The sequence below is a fragment of the Tachysurus vachellii genome, chromosome 9 (genome assembly GCF_030014155.1).
Source record: "Tachysurus vachellii isolate PV-2020 chromosome 9, HZAU_Pvac_v1, whole genome shotgun sequence".
NCBI lineage: Eukaryota > Metazoa > Chordata > Actinopteri > Siluriformes > Bagridae > Tachysurus > Tachysurus vachellii.
Window position 1 is genome coordinate 7099608 of NC_083468.1, and position 26005 is coordinate 7125612.

The following is a 26005-nucleotide window of genomic DNA, read 5'->3' on the forward strand; positions in this document are numbered from 1 at the left end:
ATATTCATTGTTATATGTTATGAATTAATTGATCAATAATATTATATTTATATATTATATCGGGACTATCTGGAGGCATCGCATTTCAGGTTATGGCTTTTCTTAAGCTCAGGGTTTTTATTTAAAAAAAAAAAAATCCATTACTACCATTTATTGGTTTTGTGTTTAATGTACCAGGTACAGTAGTTATATACATATGTTATTCTATATATATATATATTCTATATGTTATTCTATATATAGAGTGTAACACTAATCATTAAGTACTATGAACCGCATATTTTGACTACACCAGGGTTTTGCAATACATAATGTGAACTTGTATAAAATAAAATTTGTGATATGTGGTTCAGAAAATGAGTTGGGGCGATGGATGTCCATGAGCAAGCACACTGACATTTTCGGATATTTTGGCTGCACAATCCTTGTAACAAACTGAAACCACTGAATGTAATAACAAGTACAACTTGCAAATGAAACGAATTATAAACAAATTAAACGGACTCTGTATGATTTAAGTGGCCTCTACTGTAAAATGTATTACAGTGACATTTCCACAATGCACCAGGTTCACTTGTATGTGTGTTTCAATATTTATTTTTAACCCTTTTTACCAGCAGAATGAAAATCAACTTAATGGGCTTTTCTAATCAGTATAAACAAATTAATTATTTTTTATATATACTGAATATATATTGAACACATCACCATTTTTCTCAGTAAATTTATTTCTAAAGGTGCTATTGACCTGAAATTTTCACCAGATTTTGGTAACAACCCATTCAATCCACACATGCAAAGAAATCAAACCATAGATTTCCGTAAATTAAGTTATGTTTAATAATGTTAAATGACACAGGGAAAAAGTATTGAACACGCTTACTAAAACATATTTAATACTTTGTTGGTAATGACAGCTTCAAGACGCCTCCTGTATGGAGAAACGAGTTGCATGCATTGTTGAGGTGTGATTTTGGCCCATTCTTCCACACAAACAGTCTTCAAATCTTGAAGGTTCCGTGGGCCTCTTCTATGAACTCTGATCTTTAGTTCTGTCCATAGATTTTCAATTGGATTCAAGTCAGGTGATTGGCTGGGCCATTCTAGCAGCTTTATTTTCTTTCTCTGAAACCAATTGAGAGTTTCCTTGGCTGTGTGTTTGGGATCATTGTCTTGCTGAAATGTCCAACCTCGTTTCATCGTCATCATCCTGGTAGATGGCAGCAGATTTTTATCAAGAATGTCTCTGTACATTTTCCCATTCATCCTTCCTTCAGTTATATGAAGTTTGTATGTATGTGTATATATATACACAGTATTTTACCTTTTTATTATATATATAATAAATCATGGAATTATCCAATCAGATATAAATATAAATGTTGAAGAACTGAACCAAGCAATTCATACACTAGATTACATTGCATTACAGAATTATTTGAGGAGTTTGCATCTTTTTATTTTAAGATAATTTTTTTTAAGATAATGGGTTTTATGTCAGTGTTCAACTTTTATTCATGTTTCGTTTTAACAAGTATGTTAAACCCATGTGAGTGCCCAGAAATCTGCATCTACTCAAACCTGTAGGGTTTGGCATTGAGAGATAGAGTTTATTCATTAGCACCTTTGTTTCCAGTCCTTAAACACAGCTCTTGTTTCATTAAAAGCCCATTATATCCTCCAAAATTTGTTCATTAGTGAAGCTCTAATTACCTTTCACATTAGTGAAAAAGAACATGATTAGAGATTCTTTATTTCTAGCATTTTGTTTTTCTGTGAAAGTAGAAACTTTCAGCGTGGGAACGCATTTGCATGAAGGTATGATGAGGTAAAACAGCCATTACATTTCTTCAAAATCAATAAGAGACATTTCAGCTAGTTTATACTGCGATTTGAGAGACATTTAAATTATTTAAATGGTAAAACTAAAAATGAATGTAATCATTCTTTGTTTCAATGCCCATCCCTGTAAGTTTACTAATTTTAATGTTGTGTCCTGATGCTGGTGTGAATTGCAGACTTGCTTTATGTTTACTTGCATTATTTCTGAATGGAACCTGAAGCCTATCCCAGAGGAGTTGGAGCTCAAACAAGAGATATTGTGTATGAGGTGCTAACCTATGACAGAGCACAATCACACACAACAGACAGTTTAGAGATGCCAATCAGTCTACAGTGAATGTCTTTGGACTGGGTTGGAGGAAAGCCCTAAAGCCCACGGAGAACAATCTCCAACCCCAGAGGTGTGAGGCAAACATGCTAACCTCTAATCCACTGTATCCCCTTTAAATGGAAATCTAAATGTTTTTTTTAATAACATTAAGTAATATATCCTCTCTGTTCCTGGTAAAAGCCCCAATTTGGTCTATGATTCATCCTATAAAAAGAGAAGCCTTTAATTATGCATCACTTCTCAGTGCAACACAATCTAGTGATGATTAAAGGTGATGGATGCATACATTTTTCAGAGTCCAGTGGAATCCTGCACCAGCTGCCAGACCACCAGGTCCACCTCCAGGGTTTCGCTCAGATGCATTATACCGGATTTGGTGCCACCATATGTGACCTGTTTTTAATTTTTTCAGGAGTGACAGCGATGAATGTAAATTAGACAGTCTATCATTTACTCTGAAATTAACCAGATATTATTATATGAGAAATGGTTTTTGAGAAATTTGAGGAATCTCTCTCTCTCTCTCTCTCTCTCTCTCTCTCTCTCTCTAGAATAATGATGCTTCATTTCTCCTGTCCTTCATGCTCCTATACTGTGTAACAAATCTTGCATATCTTGTCGTCATGCTGTGCTTTTCTTTTTTGAGAAGATGCATAGTCTTGATAGCTGTACACAATCTGCATTTAGCACTTGTTACTAGATAAGCATTAGGAAATAACTTTAACTGGAATTAGAGTTAGAAGCTATGCCTAAAAAGTAATATAGTTGTACTTTACTCAATCAGTGAATTTAAAATGACTCTATACACATACAGTATACCTTGATAATGTAATGATATTTTTTACATTTATGGCATTTGGTAGATGCTCTTATTCAGAGCGACTTACATTTTTCTCATTTATATATACATAACTACAAGAAGAGCAAAAAGAAAACAGCCTGGCGGTCCACCGAGAGGCGGGATGGTAGATGCACCAAACGACTGGAATGAACAAGACATGTAAAGAAAGAATCCTAAGAGAATGTAGCGGTGGATGGTCCAAAGTTACAACATACCAGGGTTTGCAAATTCCCCAGGGGAAAGCAAAATGCTGTAACAACACCCAGGTGCAAGCTTGCACTGCAACAGAAGGTCAGACAAGGAGGAACTGTAGCCAGGTTGAGCACCACAGTGCTACTGAGCCCAACATTGCACCTAGCAGAAAGGAGCAAGAGCAGCCCCTACAAGAGGACTCGCACCAATTCCTAACCCCACGGCTAGTTCTTCCCAATGCAACAGCGTGCAGGGAATCTGCAAGACCCACAGCTGAGACGCAAATCCGGAAAGCGAAGATTAAATGGCCGAAAGCTAGTGCCTACAAACAATTCTTCAAAGCTCCCTGAGAGGCAGCATAATCACCAAGTTAAACATCATCGGAGATTTGGAGAGCTGCAGCAGAGAAAGACCCCTCCTAAACAGAGTGGGAGTAGGCAGAAGGAGATCCTGCAGCTAGTAAAGGAACATTGTGGAGAAAAGCCAAATACCATGAAAAGGAGGGTCTAAAGAACCTGTGGAACCAGATTAGAGATAGGCTTCTGCATTTGAGAAGGGCAGAGAGAATCAGGAAACGAAGAAGCCGAAAGGAAAAAGCAAGGTCGAGGTTCCACTGGGACCCGTTTAAGTATGCCCGCAGCCTATTGGAAGAGAAAAAGACTGGGACTCTGTATATTAACATGCAGGAGCTGGAAAACTACATCAAAACCCAGATCAGAGACAGCCTCCGAGAAAGTCTTGTCTTGGTTCTTGGTTCACCAGGGTACATCCCTCAACCACCAGAGCCAACCTCACAGTTTGATACCACCCCTCCAAAATGGTCTGAGGTCAAACAAGTTGTACAGAGAGCAAGAAGCGCATCAGCAGCCAGACCAAATGGCGTTCCTTCCAAAGTCTACAAGAACTGCCCCACAGTCCTGAAACTGCTGTGGAGGCTGATGTGTGTTCCCTGGGAAACCAAGCCATTCCTACAGCATGGTGTAGGGCAGTCACTGTATTCATCCCAAAAGAGAAAGACTCTGCAACATCAGCCAATTCAGAGGCATTGCGCTTCTGAATGTGGAAGGGAAGATCTTTTTCTCAGTGATGGCAACACGCATGACCAGTTACCTCCTAGCAAATAAATATATTGACACCAGTTGCCAGAAGGCAGGCATCCCAGGACTTCCAGGCTGTGTTGAGCATTCAGTGATGATTTTGGAGCAGATTCAGACAGCCAAGCAGAATAAATCAGATCTCCATGTTGTCTGGTTAGATCTCGCAACTGCATATGGGTCTGTCCCTCACCAGCTCATCAGGTTTCCCCTCAACTTCTTCCATATCCCACCATGTATTCAGAGTATCATAACCAACTACTTTGACAATCTCCAAGTCTGCTATGCAACCTCCGAATTTATTACCGGGTGGCATCAAGTGGAGAAAGGAATAGCCATGAGAGGCTCCATCTCTCCCATACTCAGTGGACAGTATGTGGTCCAAAGCCACAAAGAAAGAGAGGAAAAGTCTGATTGTTCAGGAGATCATGAAGGAGGAAGGGGAAAGTTATAGGGTCAAAGCTGTGATCCAATCCCAGCAAGGGAAATGGTCAACCCGACAGGACCATCACCTGGAACGACTTGTGGAAGCTGCCCCAAGCAGGGTTTAGTTTCTTGATCAGGGCCACGTATGATACCCTCCCAAGCCCCCAGAACCTGCACCGCTGGTACGGCACAGAAGAGTTTTGCCAGCTCTGTGGCCAACAGAGTCCCAGCCTTCAACACATAGTCTCTGGCTGTAAGACAGCTTTGACTCAGGGCCGGTATGAGTGGCACCACGACCGCATCCTGCGAAAGCTAGCAGAGGTCATTGAAGCACGCAGACTCAAAGTGAGCAAAGCCAGCATGTCAACATCATAAGTGTCCATTCAATATGTCAGGCAAGGGGTAGACATCTTCTCATCTTATCATGAAACTGGGAACCACAAAAATGGTCAGTGTAAGAAAATCTAAACTTACAGCTTTACTTCTAAAATTTAGAAAGGACTAGAGCCCTAGGGTCCACTTGAGACTCTGTCCAAAAATGCTGAATAAGCAATTACAATTTGTTTATGAGGAGCATCATCTATACAATTAGCTGTGTAAGTTGTTTCTTATAGACAGCGTATACACTATATGAATTGGCTTACTTTTGGAAGCTAGCATGCTAAACAAAGTTCATCTCATCGAACAAATGAGTACAGGTTACATACTGTATACAGTACAGTAGTACCTTACACGTCAAGTAAAATAAAAGGCATAGTTGCACTGCTTCATACACATTATTTATTTTGGGGAGATGTTCTGAAAACATTGGTAATTGCTGTAGCTTGAGTCAATCCAACCTCTGTACCTGCTGACCATAAACAGTCCTCTCAGTTCTGTTACATTAGACATGTTAATCTCTATGACCGTGCCACTTGAAGGCTGGGTGTCAATCATGTGAAACCTGCCTTCATTGGTCAACACAATAACACATCAGTGTGGGTATTCAGTCCCAGAGATTAGAAGTAACAAAATACAATGACACAAATACAAGTTTTTACCAGAGGCCAAAAAGTCCACCTGGTTTGTTGTGTTCATGCTCAGCATAGTATTTCTTTTGCATGTCAAAGTCCACAATGGTGCTGAGCTCTAAAACAAAACACCATAATCTATCAGTTGTTATGTACACTTTATATTCATTAGTGTAGTTTATATTGTGACAGCCTCAGATTAGATTTCAAGTGATTTGCATCAAGGGTTTATTAATGCTAGCTTAAATCTGAGAGTTAATATGAATGTTCTCCAACATTCCTTGGTTCTTTGGGAAAATTACTTAATTTGCAATAAGCAACTAAAATCAGAGTTTGAACTTTTTCTGTATTATCTTTTCATTTTTATTCTTTTCTGATTGAGTGAAGAACATGCTAGAAACCATACTTTGCATTTTAACAGATTAGTAGATTTTTAAAACTGGGCTTTTCTTTCAGTAAAGAATCCATTTACTTTTGCTTCCTCTGGTTCCTCTGTTCTGAACAGAATACATCGTTTGAACACTAGCTTCTGCAGTGTATTTATGTCCAAAAGACTGAGACGTGAGTTTAAATCCCAGGATTTCCAAAGAGCCACTTTAGAACCCTTAACCCTCAGCTGCTCAACTTGATTGGATTCTGGTTCACTTCCATCATGTTTAGCTCATTGTTCATTATCTCTACACTGCAAATGGCTTTGTTGGAGCTGTTGCTTTTCCCTGATTGTCTATTGTCCACTCATTGGCAGGTTTTTTTTATAGAAATTTGTGAAAGTGCAATCAGGTACTGGCATCTCCATCCAGGTCCTCCTTTTACCCTTTCCTGTAGGAACCTAATCATAACTAATCCCATTATCCTAGCTTCAGTATGGCTAATCCCACTATTCCTGTGAGTACTTTTCCTCCTGTCGTGTCTACAATCTCTGGGATGAGTGCCTACTCCTGAACAGCTAAGGTAAGTCTTTTTACAGCTTAAAGGTAAAATGAACTCAGTTGATTCAATAAAAACCATTAATGAATGTATGTATATTCACTATTAATATTAGCTTTATATCCATTCAGTCCAATCACAATGTTGTATTTGGTTTCATGTGGTAAATTATTTATTAGTTATGTGATTAACTTTCTATTCAAGAGTTCAAAGACTGAAATACTAATGCAAGGATAAACTAAAGATATCTTAGCCAGTATTTGTATTTTTTAAATAATTTTATTAACATAAATGTTTTTAAGTCATATGTTTGTCATATCCTGTCCTTGGTGTTTACTCTTGCACTTTTGTGCGGTGTTTTTAGGTTAAGCTGCAGATTCCTCATATGAATTCATTAATATTTTATTTAAGTGAAATCGCTTGAAATAGCATTTTTACAAAAAATATTTTATAGGCACAAATGTGCCAGCACTTTTACTCACATCAGTAAATCCACATGTGAGTATACATATTGAAAATGCCACCCAGCTTATTCACGACCATATCCTGGTAAAGGCACTATCCATAGTGATAGGCTTTGAAGTGAATTTTAATCTCTGAATGGATTTTTAGGTGTCACTATTATTATTATTTACTGTTCACCCTTTATATGTTCAGTTCATTAATTCACTAATTAATTCACAAGCAATTCATTAAACTGTATATCTAAAAATACTGGCAAATGCATGCCAATAATACTGCCTTGAATCAAACAGAGAAAGTCTGAAAGACAGATACACTCTTATCAATACAGTGCAGGATTCAGGTCATCTGCTTGGTCCAAGGGAGATTAGGATCAGATACGGTTATCACTGATGAACACTGACAGCTCTTGACACTCACACATAGCCGTGATCGTCTTGTACCTAAGGCTACCACTCATATTGCAAGATGAAGTGTGCTTTTTATGGCTTAGGTCAATGACATAGGTCTGATAATATTCAGAGCTTTGTAAACATGAAAATAATAATTTCAAATCAGATTTGAGGCCCCAACCATCACTCAGCAATGAATTGCTAATGATAGCTGTAAAACCAATGAAGGCTGGATTGTTTTCTCAATTTCAACCTGATCAGAAACTGCTGAAGAGTTAATCTGGAGTTCAGAGATAATAGTGTGTGCTGCTTGACACATTGTTCAGTTTGATGGACAGTTTTGATATTGTATTTTTTGTTTATGACGCATATGTGGCAGCCTGGGGAAATGTTTCATATGGTGACGTTCTGTCATATTCTGCTATATATAATGTTGAAATTTGTTCGTATCTCAATCAGGTGTAAAGCTGTATAAAAGATTAGGATATTCCCGAAAAAGGGAGAAAACTGTTTAAAGATTCTGACAGAGGAAGGAAGGAGGGTGGATTGGGGCATTATTTTTCAGTGTTGGGTGCAGGAGCATTGTAGAAATTCATCTGGTACACGATTACAGTTTTAATTGATTAGACTTTGTTTCTAGTGTCCTTTTCACTATTGTACCCAAAATCTTGATCAGTGGATGACACTTATTGTGTAACAAGCAATAGGTTTTAGACAGCTTTAAGATGAATGAATGTGTTCACAATGTTTGATCAACTGGTTAATTTTTTTTCTTTACTGTTTTGGCAGAACAGCATTTCAAATTTCAGAGAATTTAGCCTTAACAAAATCCCATGGGCTTTCCCAGACTGATCATGCAAAAAAATAAATTGATAAATAAAAATAGGCAAAATAAGAAATACTTTTTTTTCGTTGATCATCAATCATCAGTCATATTTTCTTAGTTTAATTTTGGTGGCCATATTTCCCTGTGTTGCAACAGTCGTCACACCACCACTACTGCTTTAATAACAAGAAGATTGTGTGTTTAAAGGAAAGGGAAGTGATCTATAACAAATATCTGTGGAGAATATTAGCATGTATATCTAATGACATGACAGTGTAGTTTCCCAAATGTCACTCCCTTAGCTTATCATTGCTTTCTGACCTTTCTGTATACTTCTGTATAGAAGCAAAGTGTATCTGTAGTGTGTGTATGTATGTGTTCTTATTTACAGACCTGTGTTTGAGCTGCAGGATGTTTAGTTGGGTGGTAAAAGTTGTTCCTCAACCTCCAGAGAAGCCTACAAAGCTAGAAGGGGAAGGCAAAGGCAATACACCCCAGACATCAGTAAGTGTGTGTGTAGACAGACAACATGGACCTTACTGCTGATAATTGGATGTGATATTCTGTGCACACAGTACCATGTGCCTGTGCCCTATTACTGTGCTACATTTAGGGGAAATCTGCCAAGGCAGTTTTGGCAGCATTTCCATTTCTGGAATAAAAATCTGTACCTTTGCAGCATCTACAGTATATATAGACTACACAGAAATTGTTCACAGTATTTATGCTGTTTCTTTTCTGGGAGTGGGCAGGGGATTTAAGGGGATTTTTTCGACCATTTGTCTCCAAAGTTAGCACCCACCAGCCAGATTTCCCCATCATACACCAGCTACCAACCCAAGAGACTGAATGCTAAAATGTGCTTCTTCTGACAACTATCATCATCTTTGTCAGTCTGCTGCTTATCCACAATGTAATGTACCATACTTGGAAGAAGATGCATTCAGCCCTGTTATGCATAAATGAGCTAACATTCTCCATCCAGGCCACCCATAGACCTCTGCTAATTGTGCTTCCTAGACTCCCAGACACATGTACAGTAGCTATAATTTGAACTCACAGTCTACTAACATTAAGGCAAACAGTAACACAGGCACAGAAAAATCCAAAGGATTGACACTGCAATCACTGAGGCAGACAAAGCCAAGAAACACAAAGCAAAATGAATACATGGGTCATAAAACAGCAAGCAGGGTCAATACACAGGAGAGCAAACACAACAAAACACAATGAGCAGCTTGGTATACTACAGAAAGGCAATGCTTAATACACTAGAACCAGGAAGTAACCTATCATCCAGAAGTCCCTCAGTATCACCCTCTCTTGGTAAGGAGGAGGATTACAGCTGAACACGATACAGCTTCTTTATTGCATCTTATACAACAAAGTGATGAATCGGTTGATTTTTCTGAATCGGTTGAATGCTTGGTCCGGTTTATACTCTTTGGTGTTTAGGTTCAGACAAATGTCAGTAAAATAACAATAGTCATGACTGAGAAAAAGGAACCAGGAAAACGTTTAGAAATGTATAGAAAAACTTTTAGCACCTGATCATTCAGAACCAAAAGTGGTTTGATAAATACACTAGTCTCTTTGATTCTGTTTAATAAGACTAACAGACTCGGAGGACTGTCTTTACACATCCTAAAATTATTGAACAATCTAAAATACTAAATCTTGATCCTGTGAAAAGGAGGATAAATTTATCCTAAAGGAGGGTGTTGAATTGGAAGGGTGTTGAGCCATATGACATAACTTAAGTTGGTTTTCACTCATTTAGGAACAAAAAGCATCAGTTAAAGATCAAGAGGTGAAAAAAGGTGAGTGATTACACACATAGTAGCTGACCATTAATCAGTACATCATTATACTCTACATAAATCATTAAATGCCATTGTGTGGGTTTAAATGAACATATCATCTGATCATTTGGCAGCTGTTGTGATATAAACAGGAACGTGTGATATCCGTGGATAGAACTGAATTACCGATAAAATTTACAGAAATGCAGGAGATCTGGATTTTATGCTAGTACCATAGATTATTATTCAACACTACACTAGTGAATTGGTGACAACGCAAGCTATCATCTGTACAGCTGCACACGAGACATCAATACATATGATCACAAACCATTTAATGAAACACACACGTAAGATCAATGTAAGCAGGGGTGCGACAGCGTCCCAAGTTATTCCCTGCAATGGTGTCCTGCAAAGAAAAGAACATTTTATTATTAATTCATACAGAGCCAGAGTTTTTATCTATGATTGTATTATTTAACTGGATTAAAATGAGATATTTCAAAAGTTTGTAATCTTTGTATTTTCACTTTTAACAAAGCAGATGGTGTGTTGTTTGACAGCACTGTTTTTTGTTGCTTTTGTTTGTTTTGTTTTTTTTTTTTTCATTTTGCCGAATAGCAGCCAATCCTGAGAAGCCAAATGAGGATGGAGTCTCGGAAGAAAAAAGGTGTGTGTGTGTGTGTGTGTATGTGTGTGTGTGTGTGGTCATACAGTCCACTTCTTCCAAGTCTGGCTGGCCACATGGTATCCACTTTAATTCACCACCTCTCTCTTTCTCTCTCTCTCTCTCTGTCTCTTGTTCTCTCTCTCTCTCTCTCTCTCTCTCTCTCTCTCGTTCTCTCTCTCGTTCTCTCTCTCTCTCTCTCTCTCTCTCTCTCGTTCTCTCTCTCTCCCTCTCTCTCTTGTTCTTTCTCTCTCGTTCTTTCTCTCTCATTCTCTCTCTCTCTCTCTCTCTCTCTCTCTCGTTCTCTCTCTCTCCCTCTCTCTCTTGTTCTTTCTCTCTCGTTCTTTCTCTCTCATTTTCTCTCTCTCTCTCTCTCTCTCTCTCTCTCTCTCTCTCTCTTGTTCTTTCTCTCTCTCGTTCTTTCTCTCTCATTCTCTCTCTCTCTCTCTCTCTCTCTCTCTCTCTCTCTCTCTCTCTCTCTCTCTCTCTTGTTCTCTCTCTCTCTCTCTCTCTCTCTCTCTCGTTCTTTCTCTCTCTCTCTCTCTCTCTCTCTCTCTCTCTCTCTCTCTCTCTCTCTCTCTCTCTCTCTCTCTCTCTCTCCCCCCTGCAGTACTCAGGGCAGTGTATTGAACTGGATCTCTCAGGGTTTGACCAGCGCCCTCCCCCAACCTGCAGCTACACCTAACAAGGACAAAACAGACAGTGATACCAAGGTACATGTTGAGACTGAAGTCTCATATGCCATAATGTGCAGTTAAATATGCATTTAATAGTCATCTCTAATTGAGCAACTAAGTTCTCTCTCTCTCTTTCTTTCTCTCTCTCATACACACACATCTCTTAGCACCAGGAGGAAAACATCAACAGGTGCAATTTACATTACTATTTCATTACAATCTAATTTTGTGTGTGTATGTGTGTGTGTGTGTGTGTGTGTGTGTGTGTGTGTGTGTGTGTGTGTGTGTGTGCATTAAGTATTTATCTGTTTATTTAATGATTTAACCTGGATCATTTTTTCATTTTATTTGTCATCCTGGATCACAGTAAAGCAAATGAAGAGTGAGTAGATCAGCTCAACATGTACTCAATGAGCACACACTTACTTATACACCTGAAACTCTACTAACTTACCATGTGTACACTGTGCAAAAGGCAAAGGAACCGTTAAAATCTAATTTAAGAAATCTAACTCTCACCTCAAATGAACTCAGACAATCATGTTGGATATGAAGTCTACTGGAGGCAAATATAGTTTAAATGTAATCATTACTTCAATTTTTATTGAGATTGTATACTTGTCGTCTTATTTAATAGTGTTTCCGAGAAAAAAAAAAGTTTGCTCCTATTGACTACTTGAGTATATTTAAACGTAGACACTGTGACAAAAGTTGTTTATTGCCTCCATTCTCCTATATGTAAGCTAGTAGGAGTCTGTAATTGTACTTTAACTTGACTATAGTTTCTCAATACTTTATTTACCTCTGATCATTACACAAAAAAAGGCATTATTTTATATAAAAGCTTTAATCCTACATGGTTATGGCTTTACATCCCCTCCTGATTGTGTGCCTCAGTACACACACAGCTTTGCTCCTGTCCACTGCTGCCTCACAGTGTTTACTCTAAACGGTGCACTTCCTTACACACACCCTGCTTTCAGGTGCATAGAGTTTACCCAGTGATTTTATTTTCTCCATCTCAGGACAGGGGTGATAAACTGGATTGTGCAAGGATTAGGCAAAGTGGTTCCACAACCTGATGACAAGCACAAACAGCAGACAGAATGCCAGGAGGTCACTGAGGTATGCTGGCACACATTATTTTAACATGGATCATGTAATACTGAGCAAAATCCATTATACTTATCATACAACCCAATAACACAGTCTTCACATATACAATAAGATATGTTTTAATACATGGACAAATTGCTCTGAACCTGATTGGTCGGAAGATTATTTTCTATTAACAAAGTTTGAATAAAAGTGCACAGGTTTACATCAATATGCCCATCCTGATATGTTGCTATGGTAACTGCATTTTAAGTCTAATACAATTAATGTGCAGACTTTTTGAGTGATATGAAAGGAAGAAAACATTTCAGACTTTTGTAAATGAATCATCTTCAGGTTGGGAACATTAACAGCTTTTGTTTTATTTTAACAGTATACCATTTTCACACTGTAAAGAGTAACTTGTTTGTTTTCTTACAAACTACTGATTATACGAAAGAGATGTAGATATTCATCTCTGTCTCGACAAACAAATTAGCATTAGAATTTAAATAACTTTGAAAAGGTTATTTACAATAAGCCTTTATTACTTCTCGTCTGGATTATTGTGATTCCTTATATATCGGTCTTCCCAAACCCTCGATAGCATGTCTGCAGAATCAAGGCTGTTAAGTGGTACAAAAAAGTTTTGGCCTCTCTGTAACTGGCTTCCAGTTTACTTTAAAATACAGTTCATGATTCATTTAATTGTTTTTAAAGCACTAATGGGACAGTCACCTTCTTTCATTGCAGATCTAATTCATTCATACTCAGCACCTAGGTCTCTTAGGACTTCTAAACAAGCTCCATCTAGGCTAAAAACATACTTTTATTAACTGGTTTCCAAGCAGCCTCTTTAACTGAGGTTCATTGTTTAACTAATTAGCTCTGTTTACATCTTTGTTCTTTTATACTCATAGTTGGATAATGTGATTTTATTATGAGATGTAATTTTGTACAGTACAATGTATTTTGTACAGCACTTTGGTCAGTGTAAGCTACATTTAAATGTGCTTTATAAATGGACTCACTTACTTACTACTCACCACCCATTAAATCCAGCTGTCCCCAAGTGAATACTATTATGTTCATATCTTTATCAAGCTGTTGATGAGATTTTTGTTTTTTAATGCTATGTCTGTTCAGGTTCCAAAAGTGGTGGCAGAGGTAAAGGTGGAGCAAACTGTAAGTAGACAGTTTATTCAAGATACTGTACATGATTTATTAGGAACATCTGTACACCTGCTTATTTATGCATAAATGCATATACAGGTCAGGAGTTTTAATTAATATTCACATCAAACATCAAAATGTAACTTCGTACATGGCATGGACTTTGGTACCATTTGGGCTGGTTTTGGGCTGTATTATTATTAAATACAGAAAGTGGAATTTTCACACACAGCAGTCTGTAGAATTTTCACACACAAGGGAATGAACAGACTAATAACACAAATAAGCACTCTTTATAATCGTGGTGAGCAGAAATGCATCTGCTGCCACACGATTGGCTGCATGAACATGCGGATATACTACTAAGGAGGACGATAAGTAGATATATACATATGGAAATAAAAAGTTAGAAAATATAAAGTCAAAGTGATATTACTTAGTGCTGTGTGAATATTTTGCTTTTTCTCCCACATGCGAAGGTGGTTAAGGAGATTAAAATGGGTGAGTGTATAAAATATAAGGAGCCTTTTCATATCTCAGAAAGAAGTATATTTGATTGGGTATTTAAAAGGATATATATCTAAAAAATATAATAAACAAAAATTGAAAGAATCTTTCATGTTTTGTATCCATTTTAGAGCCTGAACCACCTCCTCCTCCTCCTCCTCCAGTCCCTGTGGTGGAGGTGGTTCCTGATGAAGAAGCTGAAGGAGACAATTCCATAACCCCAAGGTACTCCACATATTTAATTCCATTTTAAAAGCGTTTTAGTCTGTAATTGTTTTTCAGGTCTGTCTTTCATATTTGTTTGTCTTGTCAGGGTGATGGAGTGGATAAAGCAAGGTCTTGAGAAGGTGGTTCCACAGCCAGGACACGCCACACCATCTACTACAGACACTTCAGATAAAAAGGAACCTGCTACAGATACCGCACCTCCGCCTCCAAAGGGTAAACCATTCCAAATTCTTTTTTTTTCTAAAGGTTATGTCATTTGTTGCTATGCTCTGAATAGACTCTGTCACATAAAAGCATGGTCAAAAAAACTCGCTCATATATTTCTTCTTATATTTAGCACCTGAAGTCTCAGTAGCTGAGGAAACCACCAGTGGAACAACGTAGGTTACCTTACAGTGTAAATTTACTCATGGGCAAATTTCTATACAACACAGCCTCTGATATGAAAATGAACTATTTATTTCTTTGTTTCCATGGCAACCAGCATGGAGGAGGAATCCAAGTAAGTAAATGAAGGTTTTTCATTTTTTTGCAGCTAATATCTGCAGTTACTTTAGCTGTAGTGTCCTTGTTATGGCATTATAAGATCATTTGCCTCTTGTGGACCCTTAAATGAAGATGATTTTCTTTCCTTTCTAAGTGTGGTTGGCTGGATTGTGCAGGGACTCGGTCGCATTATGCCACAGCCTGTTCTGAAACCAAAAGAGGTAAGATAACGAAGCTGCATCAGCATTCAGTAATATGTTGAGGTATTGTGAACCATGTTCTGTAAGGATTAAATGTTTTTTTTTCTTCTCTGATATCTAATTCAACTAAACCTTATTTTTAAAGGGAGCTCAAAAAAGTTCAGAGAGTCAAACAATGAGTATTATTCACTCAAATAATTTGGTATGTTTTCACCTATTGAACTTTGCCACATGTTGTAATACTTACAACCTGGAACTGAAATAGACTCAATTAGGATTATATGTATGATCCCATAGTAATACACAAACAATTCTAGCTATATAAGGCCATCCACCAAAGTTCAGTAACTGCGTAAAGAGAGGGATTAGTCAGAGTACAGTAGCAACCAAAAGCCTGGGATAAACCTCTAAATGATGCTGCCACCACCATGCTTCAATGTGGGAATGGATATGTGTGATTCCTGCTAAACAGAGCGCTTTGTGCCAAGGTCAAAATGTAACAGATCAAAGAAACTCATTCGGCATGTTTGTTTAGTATTCAATATATCTTCTGGCAAACTCTAAATGAGATAAAATTCGGTTGCCTTCTTCCTTAAAGCCCAGGTTTAGGCATAGCTTTCATCTGTTGTCCTGTAAATAGCTTGTCAAGCTTCTCAAGCTCTGGATTTCTCAAGCTTGCCCTTGGCCTCTCGATAGATACTGATATATAGCTTTAATATAAACCCGCTCGTAGGTCTCAGCAGGAGTAACATTAGCATAATTCTGTATTTTAAAATAGGACTATGCCAGTTAATATAGAATATCACACTCTCTCTTGTGCCACTTAATATACAATCAGTACAGTTCTACAGCTGAATTGGCAGCTGAAAAGAGTAATATCAGCATTTTACTCTTGCATCTACTCACTTAAGTGAGGGAGTTTAAATTAATGAATCATCACAGTCATTTTTTCTTGAAGGACTCATGAGGCAATAGCTTGGAAACTACAGTAAGTACATTTTGTCAAAGTGATGGAATTGTCTATAACTTTTCTGAAGGCAAAGCCAATAAATCTTGCAAATCCAGAATATCTATACGGTCCATAAATAATGACCACGAATGAATGAGAACTGCTTGGAGAAATGGGAAAGTTGAGCCCAGGATAATTTAATAGCCCAAAATTCACACCTCTGCTTCAGAGTTTTAGTCACTGACATTAGTTATTATCTTGCTAAAATTGCCAATCTTACTTATTCTAATGGTTTTATGTCATTTCACAGGACACGTCGGATTCCGTTCAGAGCAGTGAGTCTACACTGTATTTTTTCCTCTCACACACCAAATGTAGATGTCAAGTGCAACTCAAATTGATTACTAATTATTCTTAGCCTATCTTAGTCTTATTTTCTAGTCTTAGAGATGACTAACAGTTTTTTCATATCTGGTTACTAGATTAGACTAGATAGTGAATAGTGATGTTTTGCTCAAGACAATGTAAATGAAGCAGTTTTTGTTGTCTTGTTTAATTTTTTTATTAAGTATTGATTTCCAAGGTGGTGAATGAAACATAAATGGCCTTAAACATTAATTACTGGTCACACTGGTCTTTCACACATTATTGTTTGTCGCTAATCTAGTGATAAAATCAGTTTATTTATCGGTTATTTGAAATTTCTGGGTTGAATCATTTTTTTGCGCTTTTTTGCACTTTGAAGTGTCTGTGTGGGAGCAGGTTTTCACTCCAACCAAACAGAAGCCACACCTGAGTTATTGAAGATCAACTAATTACACAGGTGGAATCAGGTTTGGTTTGCTTTATTGGAATGAAAAACGTGCACCTATGCCGGCCCTTTGCGGCTATAATTGGACACACCCGATTTAAGCAAAATCACACAGCCAAGAGTGCATTTAATCACGCAGTTCTGAGAATGATAGTACTCTTATTTGAACATTTCTTTGAACGTAGAGAAATTGATATACGGGATAACTGACATTTTGGACAACATTTTATGTTTTTCTTCAATGCTGAAAATAGACCCAAAACAAGCTACCCTCACTTTATAGCCTTCAGCTCTAGAATATGATCTAACTCACAATGATTTATAGGTTCCCATTTAAGGTAGTTTAGGTAAAAATCTGACGAACGTTCATATTTTAAGCAAAAGTTAAATTCCTGAAATTATCATCCGCTGTGTCTGTTGATGACGTAGTTAACGCTACTGTAGAAATCATATAAAACTAGGAAGTGAAATTTTACTAACAGTGAAGTGACACACAGTGAAATATCTCAATAGGAAATATAGGTACTCTTGGGGCACCACATGAACAGTCAGATTGGTGGCCTGGATCTGACATTTCCATAAAGCAGTTTAGAGAACAACTTTTGTTAGCTAGTTTTTTTTTGTTTGTTTTTTTTAAAATGGGTCCTATTAGGAATAGAGCAAAGCAGAAGTCAACTAAATAATTATTTTCTTCATCTGGTCTCTTCAGACAAACGAAAGAACATAACTCTACCGTCTTGTTTTTGTTCTGCTCATGCTTACAAAATGATGAAGCCTATCTATGGGGTTAAAAGTGCAGCCAGATGAACAGTACAAAGTGAAAATTTGCCAAAACTTCAAGCTAATTCTTTTTCTCCCGATTGGTGGTGAATTGGCTTTCAGCTGCGGTACATTTTCACATCGCATTGTTCAACTTATACAGTATAGGTAACATAATGTATGGTTTTCTTCACCACAACATTTTGCGATCGGTAAAATATTATATATATATTTATAAATATATATATATATTTTGAAATCACAAAATATATATATATATATATATACATATTTTTTGTGATTTCAAAATAAAAGGTTAGGACAGAAAACAATAATGCATAGTCTCTCCAGGTTTCAGTAATAAGGCTCATTATGTTTCGCATTTTTTTACTCTGAAACTCTTGACTTAGCTCTTAAATCAGTGGGTAGTTATGATTTAAGATGTGTATGCACTGGGACTGGAAGTCTCTGTGTGTATATTTGGGCTGCAGAGATTTGAGATTTAAGACAGACTGTAACTCAGTTCCTCTTCTCCTTCTGTTTCAGGGGAGAAGGCCATGAGAGCCCCCTAAACATAAGGAGAAGACGAATGGGAGAGGGATTTATACCCAGAGGAACAGAGAGAATAAAAGAAAAGAAAAAAATCTGTGCAATGGATACATACACATACATCACACACACATTCTAGGGCTCTGTAGAAATCCCAGCTGACTGCTTAGCTCTAATGATCTGTTATTGAATTAGCCAGTTTAATCTATCATGTGAGCCATACTTGTGTAGCTATGCCATAATAGTTGATACTTCTTTCAGGGCCTTTTTTTTTTTTAACTTTCTCTTCTTCTCCAGGAGCATGGTTAACTTTATTGCTTAGCATGTCAGTAGCTATGCTAATAATTAGTGTGAATGTCACTCTACGGATGAGTTTTCCAGTCAATTCTTTACAGCTTGTGGTGATGTTGTACTGCACCTGCCAAGTGTTATGTTAGGAACGTCAGCTATATTGTTTCACTTGGAAAGCTTTCATATGAGCACAGACTGTGATCTTACAGAATAGGTCTGATAATGCAATGGCTTGACAGACAAATTACTAAAGAAAGATAGCATACAAAGTGCATTCTTATTTAGCTAGCTATGTTGGTCCATGTCATTTGGTATTTTTGCTGTTGCTGCTGCTGCTGCTGCGGTTGGCTTGGCCCAGGCTGACCTTATTGAAAATGTTTGCTAACTGTTGTATTTAATAAACAATTTTTGAAATGCTGAAATGCTCTGTGTGGTTTGAGATTATTATCCAGAGCCTTATAGAAAATAAAACGAGATGTAGTTTTATCATGACACTTTGCCAATGGGATATTCAGGAATCTCACGGCCCTTTGACTGTTAATGAGATTACAAATTTAAAACTAACCTGGATTCTGAATTGTTCACAAAGTGTTGGATAATTTTCCAAAAAAGCAGCTCTGACAGTCATGCAGCTGCATAATGGTTAAGGCGCTGGGTTGTTGTTTGGATTATTGGGTTTAAGCCCCAGCACTGCTAAGCTGCCACAGTTAGGTTCTTGAGCAAGGTCTCAACCTCTTTGCTCCTGGGGTGCTGTATCATGGCTGACCCTGCGCGCTGACCCAAACTTTCAAAGTTGGGAGTTGCGAGAAAGAATTTCACTGTGCTGTAATGTATATATGATAAAAAAAAAGCCTCTCTATCTTTAAACTCTCTATAATACAGGTTTATTACATATACATGCAGTAGATGTACTAATAAGTATACATGTTATTCATACATTTCTATAGTTACTTGCGTGGTGGGTTTTTTTTGAGACATTTATTTTACATGATATTGTCTTTTATCTTATTGCATCATTCAAATAAACAGCTCATGCTTACAAATGCAAGGCTTCATAATAGCCAGATACACAATATAGCTGAAAGTCTGTGGAGCCCTGATTAATCACAACTATATGTGATGGTTAAATATCCCATTCCAGATTTAGTCCCTCTTTACTGTTATAGTCAATGTTTTCTAAGTTTGAGGTCAGGTCAGGGCTTTGTGCAAACCAATCAAGGCTACACTGATCTTGGCAAACCGTGTCTTCATGGACATCTCAAGTAAAATAAAATCTTAAAGCTACAGCATACAAAGCCGATCTAGACGACTGTGTGCTTCCAACTTTGTGGAGACTCACATATGGGTGTAAATATCAGGTGTCCACCAAATTCTGGTTATATAAATTAAGTTGAATTCGAGTGCAATAAGACGTTAAACATTTCAAGTTAGTCATTAAGAAATGGATAAGCATTTTTATAAAAAATGATTATAAAAAATATTGATTAGGTCACAGCCATGTCTGTTTTTTCCTTTTTATCTTAGTCTTCATCCTGCAGGAGGAGTTTGTGCAGGAGGAGAACCTGGTTCTGGAGAGGGACATGGTGCTGGAGGAAGTGGTCTCAGACTGGGAGCAGCAGCAGATGGAGCAGAGCTGTTTGAAGAAACAGGCTGAAGTTCAGGTTGAGGATCAGACTCAACCTCTGCTGGACAACCTACACTACACCACACCTAATATGCTGTTCATGCAGCAGGAGGATGCTGAGACACAAACAGAGCGCTGGACTCCTCTGATAGAGAACATTAGACGGGAGGCTGAGGAAGCCGCTTTGGTCTCTTTGCAAGAGAGGTGAGGGACAAGCCTATGGCTTCAATGTTATGATGTACAACAAATATTACATTTTTTCCGTTTATAAGCATAAACTAAATTTGATCAATTCCGCAGGACTAAGCAAAGTCTTGCCTGTGTCTGTAGATGTCAAGCTGGTATTTCTGAGCAATGTTTAATCATGAATAAAAATGTTCACTCATGAAGAAACAGATCTATATTAAAATATTTAAAATCATCTAATAAAGCGTAATAAAACATTTGTAATATTTGGATGCAATGTAAATAGCATTTAAACACCTTTGTACAATTATAAAATAACTGCAAATATGCTGTACAAAGGCAGACACTAAAGGCAGCAATCTGATGCACATTTGGTCCAAACACTAATTAGACCTAACATTTGGTGTCCTCTAGATTTCTTCTTTAATTCATGCTATTGTAAAATTAGGATTAAAAATAATTAATACAACTGAAAAAAAAAATTACTACATTAGTCCAAAAGGATTAATGCAATATTTCCATTTCACTCTGTCAGAGAAAAAATCATATCCATTAAGCTTATTTTTTTATTTCTTTTTTTAAGTGGTTTGGGTCATTTAATTCTGAAATATACATCCAGAGAACGATTGTGAGAAAGGCAGATCATTATCATTGTGACGATAGTACAGTAGAGTAGAAGAGAGTAAAGTTGATCGTAGTATAGTATAGCATAGATTAGCATAGCATAGCATAGTACAAGTATTGTACAGTTGAGTATAGTAGCTGTTTGAATGGATGAATGAATTAATGAACATACAGGCTGGAGCGTGAGCATCTGGAGGCGGCGAGGATGGCAGAGGTGTTGGCACGTCAGGCTGCTGAACTGGCAGTGAGACAGCTGGAGGAGGAACACAATGTAATCAGAGTCACAGAGCCAGAACCCCTCTCTGAACCAGACAGTGGAGAGCTGTAAGTCACCCTCTCTCTCTCTCTCTGTCTCTCTCTCTCACACACACACACACACACACACACAGACAAACACACACACATACACGCTGATTCAAATTCACCTACAAACATTCAAAAAACCCTCCAATTTAAACCATTTACAATATCCAATATACATGAAATACAATATGAAATTCCCAGCTAATGTTCTCTATATACAGAGAGGTGGTAAAATTACATGAAATCTTTACTCAAGTAAAAGTGCAACTACTAATCTTTCAAAATATATCTTCTGGTAAAAGCTGCCAACTTCCTTCAAGTCTTCATTCAACTCTTGAATTTACTTTAAAACTATTAAAGAACTATATAAGCAAGATTTTACTTTACTTCACAGAGGAACATATTAGCTAATGCTAACTCACAACCGCATTATCACACAAATGTTTGCTAGCATGATAATAACTACTCATTCTAAACAACTGAAAGATAATAGTGAGCTGTCAAAAGCCTGTGATACATTAGTGATTGGTGCTACGTCTTATTCTTTCTGTCAGGACTGTCAGGAATTAAAATCATCATTTGACTGTATAAATAAGATACTTTAAAAAGAGCTTTTCACACTCCACTTAACCCCGGATAGAGGAACTTTTCACGCTTGTCATTTTTACCCGGTGTTATAAAACTACGGTGCCGGGAAAGTGCAAAACAAAATAACAAATCCAAAATCAGAACAACAAATCCGAAAACAACTATAGCGCTCCTAGCCTTACTAGCTGTTATGGGGTGGCTAACCTGGCCTCTTTATAATTTCAATTAAAATCTTAAACTTAATCAATTTGTCTTATCTCTAATTTATATTGCTTATGGGTTCTACTGATAATTCCCAATTAATCTGACAGGTATTGGGAAGTCTGAAATGCAATTTTAAATATACACACACAACACAACATAAACGATTTGAACAGTTTACTATATACGTATATTCATTCATTAAAATAATATATCTCTATCTCTAAAACTAAATCTCTGTAGCCAAAGATGCAGTGCGTTGCTGATGTTGGCTCATGTGGTGGCATTTTCACACCGCAATTGCCTGATTCATAGATTTTGAGAGGTCTGTCATTCATTCATGCAGACCTGTCCATTTGTTCCTCACTACAAAAGTGTGAAAGCACAAGCTATTTTTTAAAGCAGTTACATGTTGTATTTACAGTATTCAATCATGGATGTTGACACTGCAAATATGCAAATAAGAATGTTAGCCCAGAGCTAATTTAATTCAGTTCGATTTAAATTTAATTGTACAGCACTTTACCAATGGTCATTGTTGTAAGTCAACTTTAAAGGAATATAAAAATTCGGAATAAATGACAAATATTCATATTTATTTCTAATGAGCAAGACAGCATCAAGCACAAAGCTCCCTGAGACGATATGATGAAGAAACCTTGAGAGGAACCACACTCAAAAGAAACCCTGCTTAGTGACACCAGATACTGTGATAGTAAATTATTTCTCTGTGTATAACTGTACAATAGAGTTACTGTAAGTGCAATTGTGTAACCAGGAGTTATTGAGCCATTTATGAGCCTGATTAGGAATGCACATTGTAAAACATGAGATTATGAATACCAAATTCACTCATTGTGAATATTAGTTGTCATATAAAATATGACCAACCTCATTCACACATTCTTCAGTATTTACCTGTTCACTGTTTCTCTTTCTTCAAAGACTTTCCAACATCCAGGAGGAAGAGAACGAAGATGACCCAGAGTAAGTCTCTGTCTTCCCTCATGTCTTTCCTTCCACTCTTTAGCCTTTGTTGCATGCCCAGTGCGCAAAGTTATGCTTTTTCACTTCCCTTTGCTGTAGATTCTCTTTGTCTGGTGCCTTTTTGGACACTGATGAGTTGTTCGTTGTTTGTGGCTTGCCATACAGGTTACAGCCACTGCGTGAGGAGAGTGAGGAAGACAGCGGAGAAAGTAAAAATGCAGAGTAAGAGTGTTCAACAACTAAGGACATAAAAGTAGCACCCAAACTTACAGTGTGCATGATGGATACTAATAAATGATCGGTACAAAATTCTGATGAACTAATTAGCAGAGATGGGGAACTCGAGTCATATGACTTGACTCGAGTCAGACTTAAGTCGCAAATTTGAGACTTGAGACTTGCTTGACAAATATTAAAAAAAGACTCGACTTGACTTTGACTTGACATTCATGACTTGAGACTTACTTGTGACTTGCACATGTGTGACTTACTCCCACCTCTGCTAATTAGGTTCCCATCTTAAAACTTAATAGAGCCACTGTTAGGCAAAATACTTTTTTCAGTATTTTAAGTCTACATGTAGACCTGCTCAGACATGTAGTACTGCTAAAAACAAGTCTACTGCCAACTAGTGTCTGCCATCTATCAAAAATGTATGCACAATTTTAATGTTATTACTGTATATAATAATACATCGTTTTAAAAGTAAGACAAATTGCACACTGCTTAATTTTTACTGGTGCTGATGACATATATAGAGTTATGAAATGTCTGAAATCTGGGAGAAATACCATATCTGAAGCTCTGAGTATTTGGTTAAGACGTATTATGGATCTAAAGGTTGTGAGTTAAAATCCTAGCATTGCCACATGTGAAACAGTTGTATTTATATATCTCTACTAGATTTCTACCGCTGACCCTCCAAACACACTTTAAAATTGTACTCTGGTTGTGCTGGAGGTTGGGTGCTTATACATGACTGCTTGTGCCTGACCCATGCTACCTGTTATATTTATTTACTTACTTGTACTTTTTAAATAGACCAAACACCGGATATAATGTAATTAGTATTTATCTTGGACAATGGGTACTGCCCTTTCCAAAATGTGCATCTATTCTTGTCTTCTGGTCAGAATCTTATTTGGGAAATGACCTCAGATCCTAACGATTGGCTTCAACCTCATTTACTTCACCACATGTTTATATGACTCATCCCTTCCAAATGAATGTTTCCTGCCCAGCTAGCTTTTTATGGCAAGATGCTGAGTAGAGTTTAGACAGCTTGCGTTAAGATTTTTGGCTTGAACTAAATTAATTATGGTGTTGAACTGAAAGTTTTTTTTTGTGTGTTACTACTTTTACTGCAACTTCATTGTAAACAGAGCAGACATTAAGAGGTATGTTTCCCCACACATATCCTGCATTTCCAAACTCTTTATCCTGGTATTTTGTAAATGAATATCACAAACAGAAATACAGTAGTGTTCTATAAAAATTGTGTTATGTTAATGTTATGCAGCCATCTTGAACAATTTGCTTCATTTGTGTCTAAATACAATTTGGTATCAGTCGGTCCTCAAAGCCCTGTATCCTAGATTTTAAAGCCAGCATTGTAGCAAAAAGCTTAAAGGATAATCGCATACGTCCACAATGAACCTCTAAATAATGTCTACTGTTGATATTTAATAGAGTTTTCTCAATCAGATTATGTACTGTGATTATGGCGAAAGAGAGAGGATATTTGCAAGCACTTGTAGAAAATATTTTGGGTGATTTAAACCCTGATTTAAACCTTGTAATTTACTGACTCTCCATGATGTTTTTCTGTATTATAAGATTCATTATTACCCTGAACATAATAAAGTGGTTACTGAATCCGGGTTAATGAATAGGCTAACATTGCTTGTTAGTGCAACACTGAAGAAGCAGACATCTTCAGGATTTGTGGCGTTATGTTGCTCTTATCGCAATCTCTTTTTTCTGAAACTCCATGTGCAGGTGTCTGGTGGACGTGTGCCCTGTTGAGGAGCTTAAAACACAAAAGGAGGAGTCACCAGAGCAACCTCCTCCGAAGGAATCCACACCTGAACGTCAAGTTGAGATAGTACACACTCCACCATTAGAGCCAGCTGTTCAAGCAGAACCTGAGGGAGAAGATCCTGCAAAAGCAAAGAGCCCTTCACCTGTAATGAGTCCAGTTGTACCCTCAGCTGTTTCATGTCCCTCTCCTCCAGCTGTTATACAGGTAATAAAATAAATCAGCGCAGTAATGACTGGTTTTGTATTTGATCGCAATTAGAGATTGCTATTCTAAAACTGCAAGCAATGATTCCCGTTTTACAGACTACTATTCTGCTGCATCAGCTGGCTATTGGAAGCATAAGAATTGCTATTTGACAACCACATATAGGCTTTGTGAAGCTGTATTTGCAGTATTGGAATTGTATGGATGCCAGAGATCTCAAAGATGGGGCTAGCTACTGCTTGGTCTTTTGAAATTGCTTGGGAAATTAGGACTGATTCCAATTCTAATATTACAATTTAAGTTTTGCTATTCCAATGCTTACTATCCTGTAATTGTAAATGGTGACAACCAGCTGGGAAAGTAATTCCAGATTTCAGCTTCTCCTGTAGGATCCCTGGCCACCTGTGAGATACAGTACAACCTCTTTTGCAGATTTTGGGTCTGTCTAGGGTCTCTATCTAGTGGGACATACCTTAGCCAGATCCTTAAAAGATGTCCACCATCTCATGTGGCTCCTGCCAATTCTAACAAGAATTCCTGTCTTGTCACAAACTTACAGATTTCAGTTTTGTAGTTAGGGGTCTGTATTTAGGCGTAGATTTTCTAGAGGCTTACTTTTCCAGGGATTGCTATTTTGGCCAACATACTAACAACTTCTCATCTCTCTACAGGAAAATGAGGCACTTAAAGAGGAATGTGGAGGTCAGTGT

At 37.4% G+C, this 26005-nt stretch overlaps 1 protein-coding gene across 1 annotated transcript in view; it reads left to right on the top strand.

Annotated features, from left to right (window-relative positions):
* The first annotated feature begins 6629 nt into the window (after positions 1–6629).
* Positions 6630–26005, top strand: part of cngb1a (cyclic nucleotide gated channel subunit beta 1a) — a 33683-nt gene continuing 14307 nt past the window's right edge. Inside the window, exons 1-23 of the mRNA XM_060877505.1 lie at positions 6630–6687; positions 8735–8847; positions 10124–10163; positions 10767–10815; positions 11423–11525; positions 11657–11679; positions 11857–11871; positions 12515–12614; positions 13731–13769; positions 14237–14258; positions 14396–14489; positions 14578–14705; positions 14830–14872; positions 14977–14994; positions 15133–15199; positions 16438–16462; positions 20062–20365; positions 21146–21295; positions 23009–23050; positions 23216–23272; positions 24433–24447; positions 25049–25295; positions 25967–25997. Of these exons, the coding sequence (XP_060733488.1) occupies positions 8755–8847; positions 10124–10163; positions 10767–10815; positions 11423–11525; positions 11657–11679; positions 11857–11871; positions 12515–12614; positions 13731–13769; positions 14237–14258; positions 14396–14489; positions 14578–14705; positions 14830–14872; positions 14977–14994; positions 15133–15199; positions 16438–16462; positions 20062–20365; positions 21146–21295; positions 23009–23050; positions 23216–23272; positions 24433–24447; positions 25049–25295; positions 25967–25997 (1705 nt within the window). The 5' untranslated portion in view covers positions 6630–6687; positions 8735–8754. The remainder of the gene's footprint in view (positions 6688–8734; positions 8848–10123; positions 10164–10766; positions 10816–11422; positions 11526–11656; positions 11680–11856; positions 11872–12514; positions 12615–13730; positions 13770–14236; positions 14259–14395; positions 14490–14577; positions 14706–14829; positions 14873–14976; positions 14995–15132; positions 15200–16437; positions 16463–20061; positions 20366–21145; positions 21296–23008; positions 23051–23215; positions 23273–24432; positions 24448–25048; positions 25296–25966; positions 25998–26005) is intronic.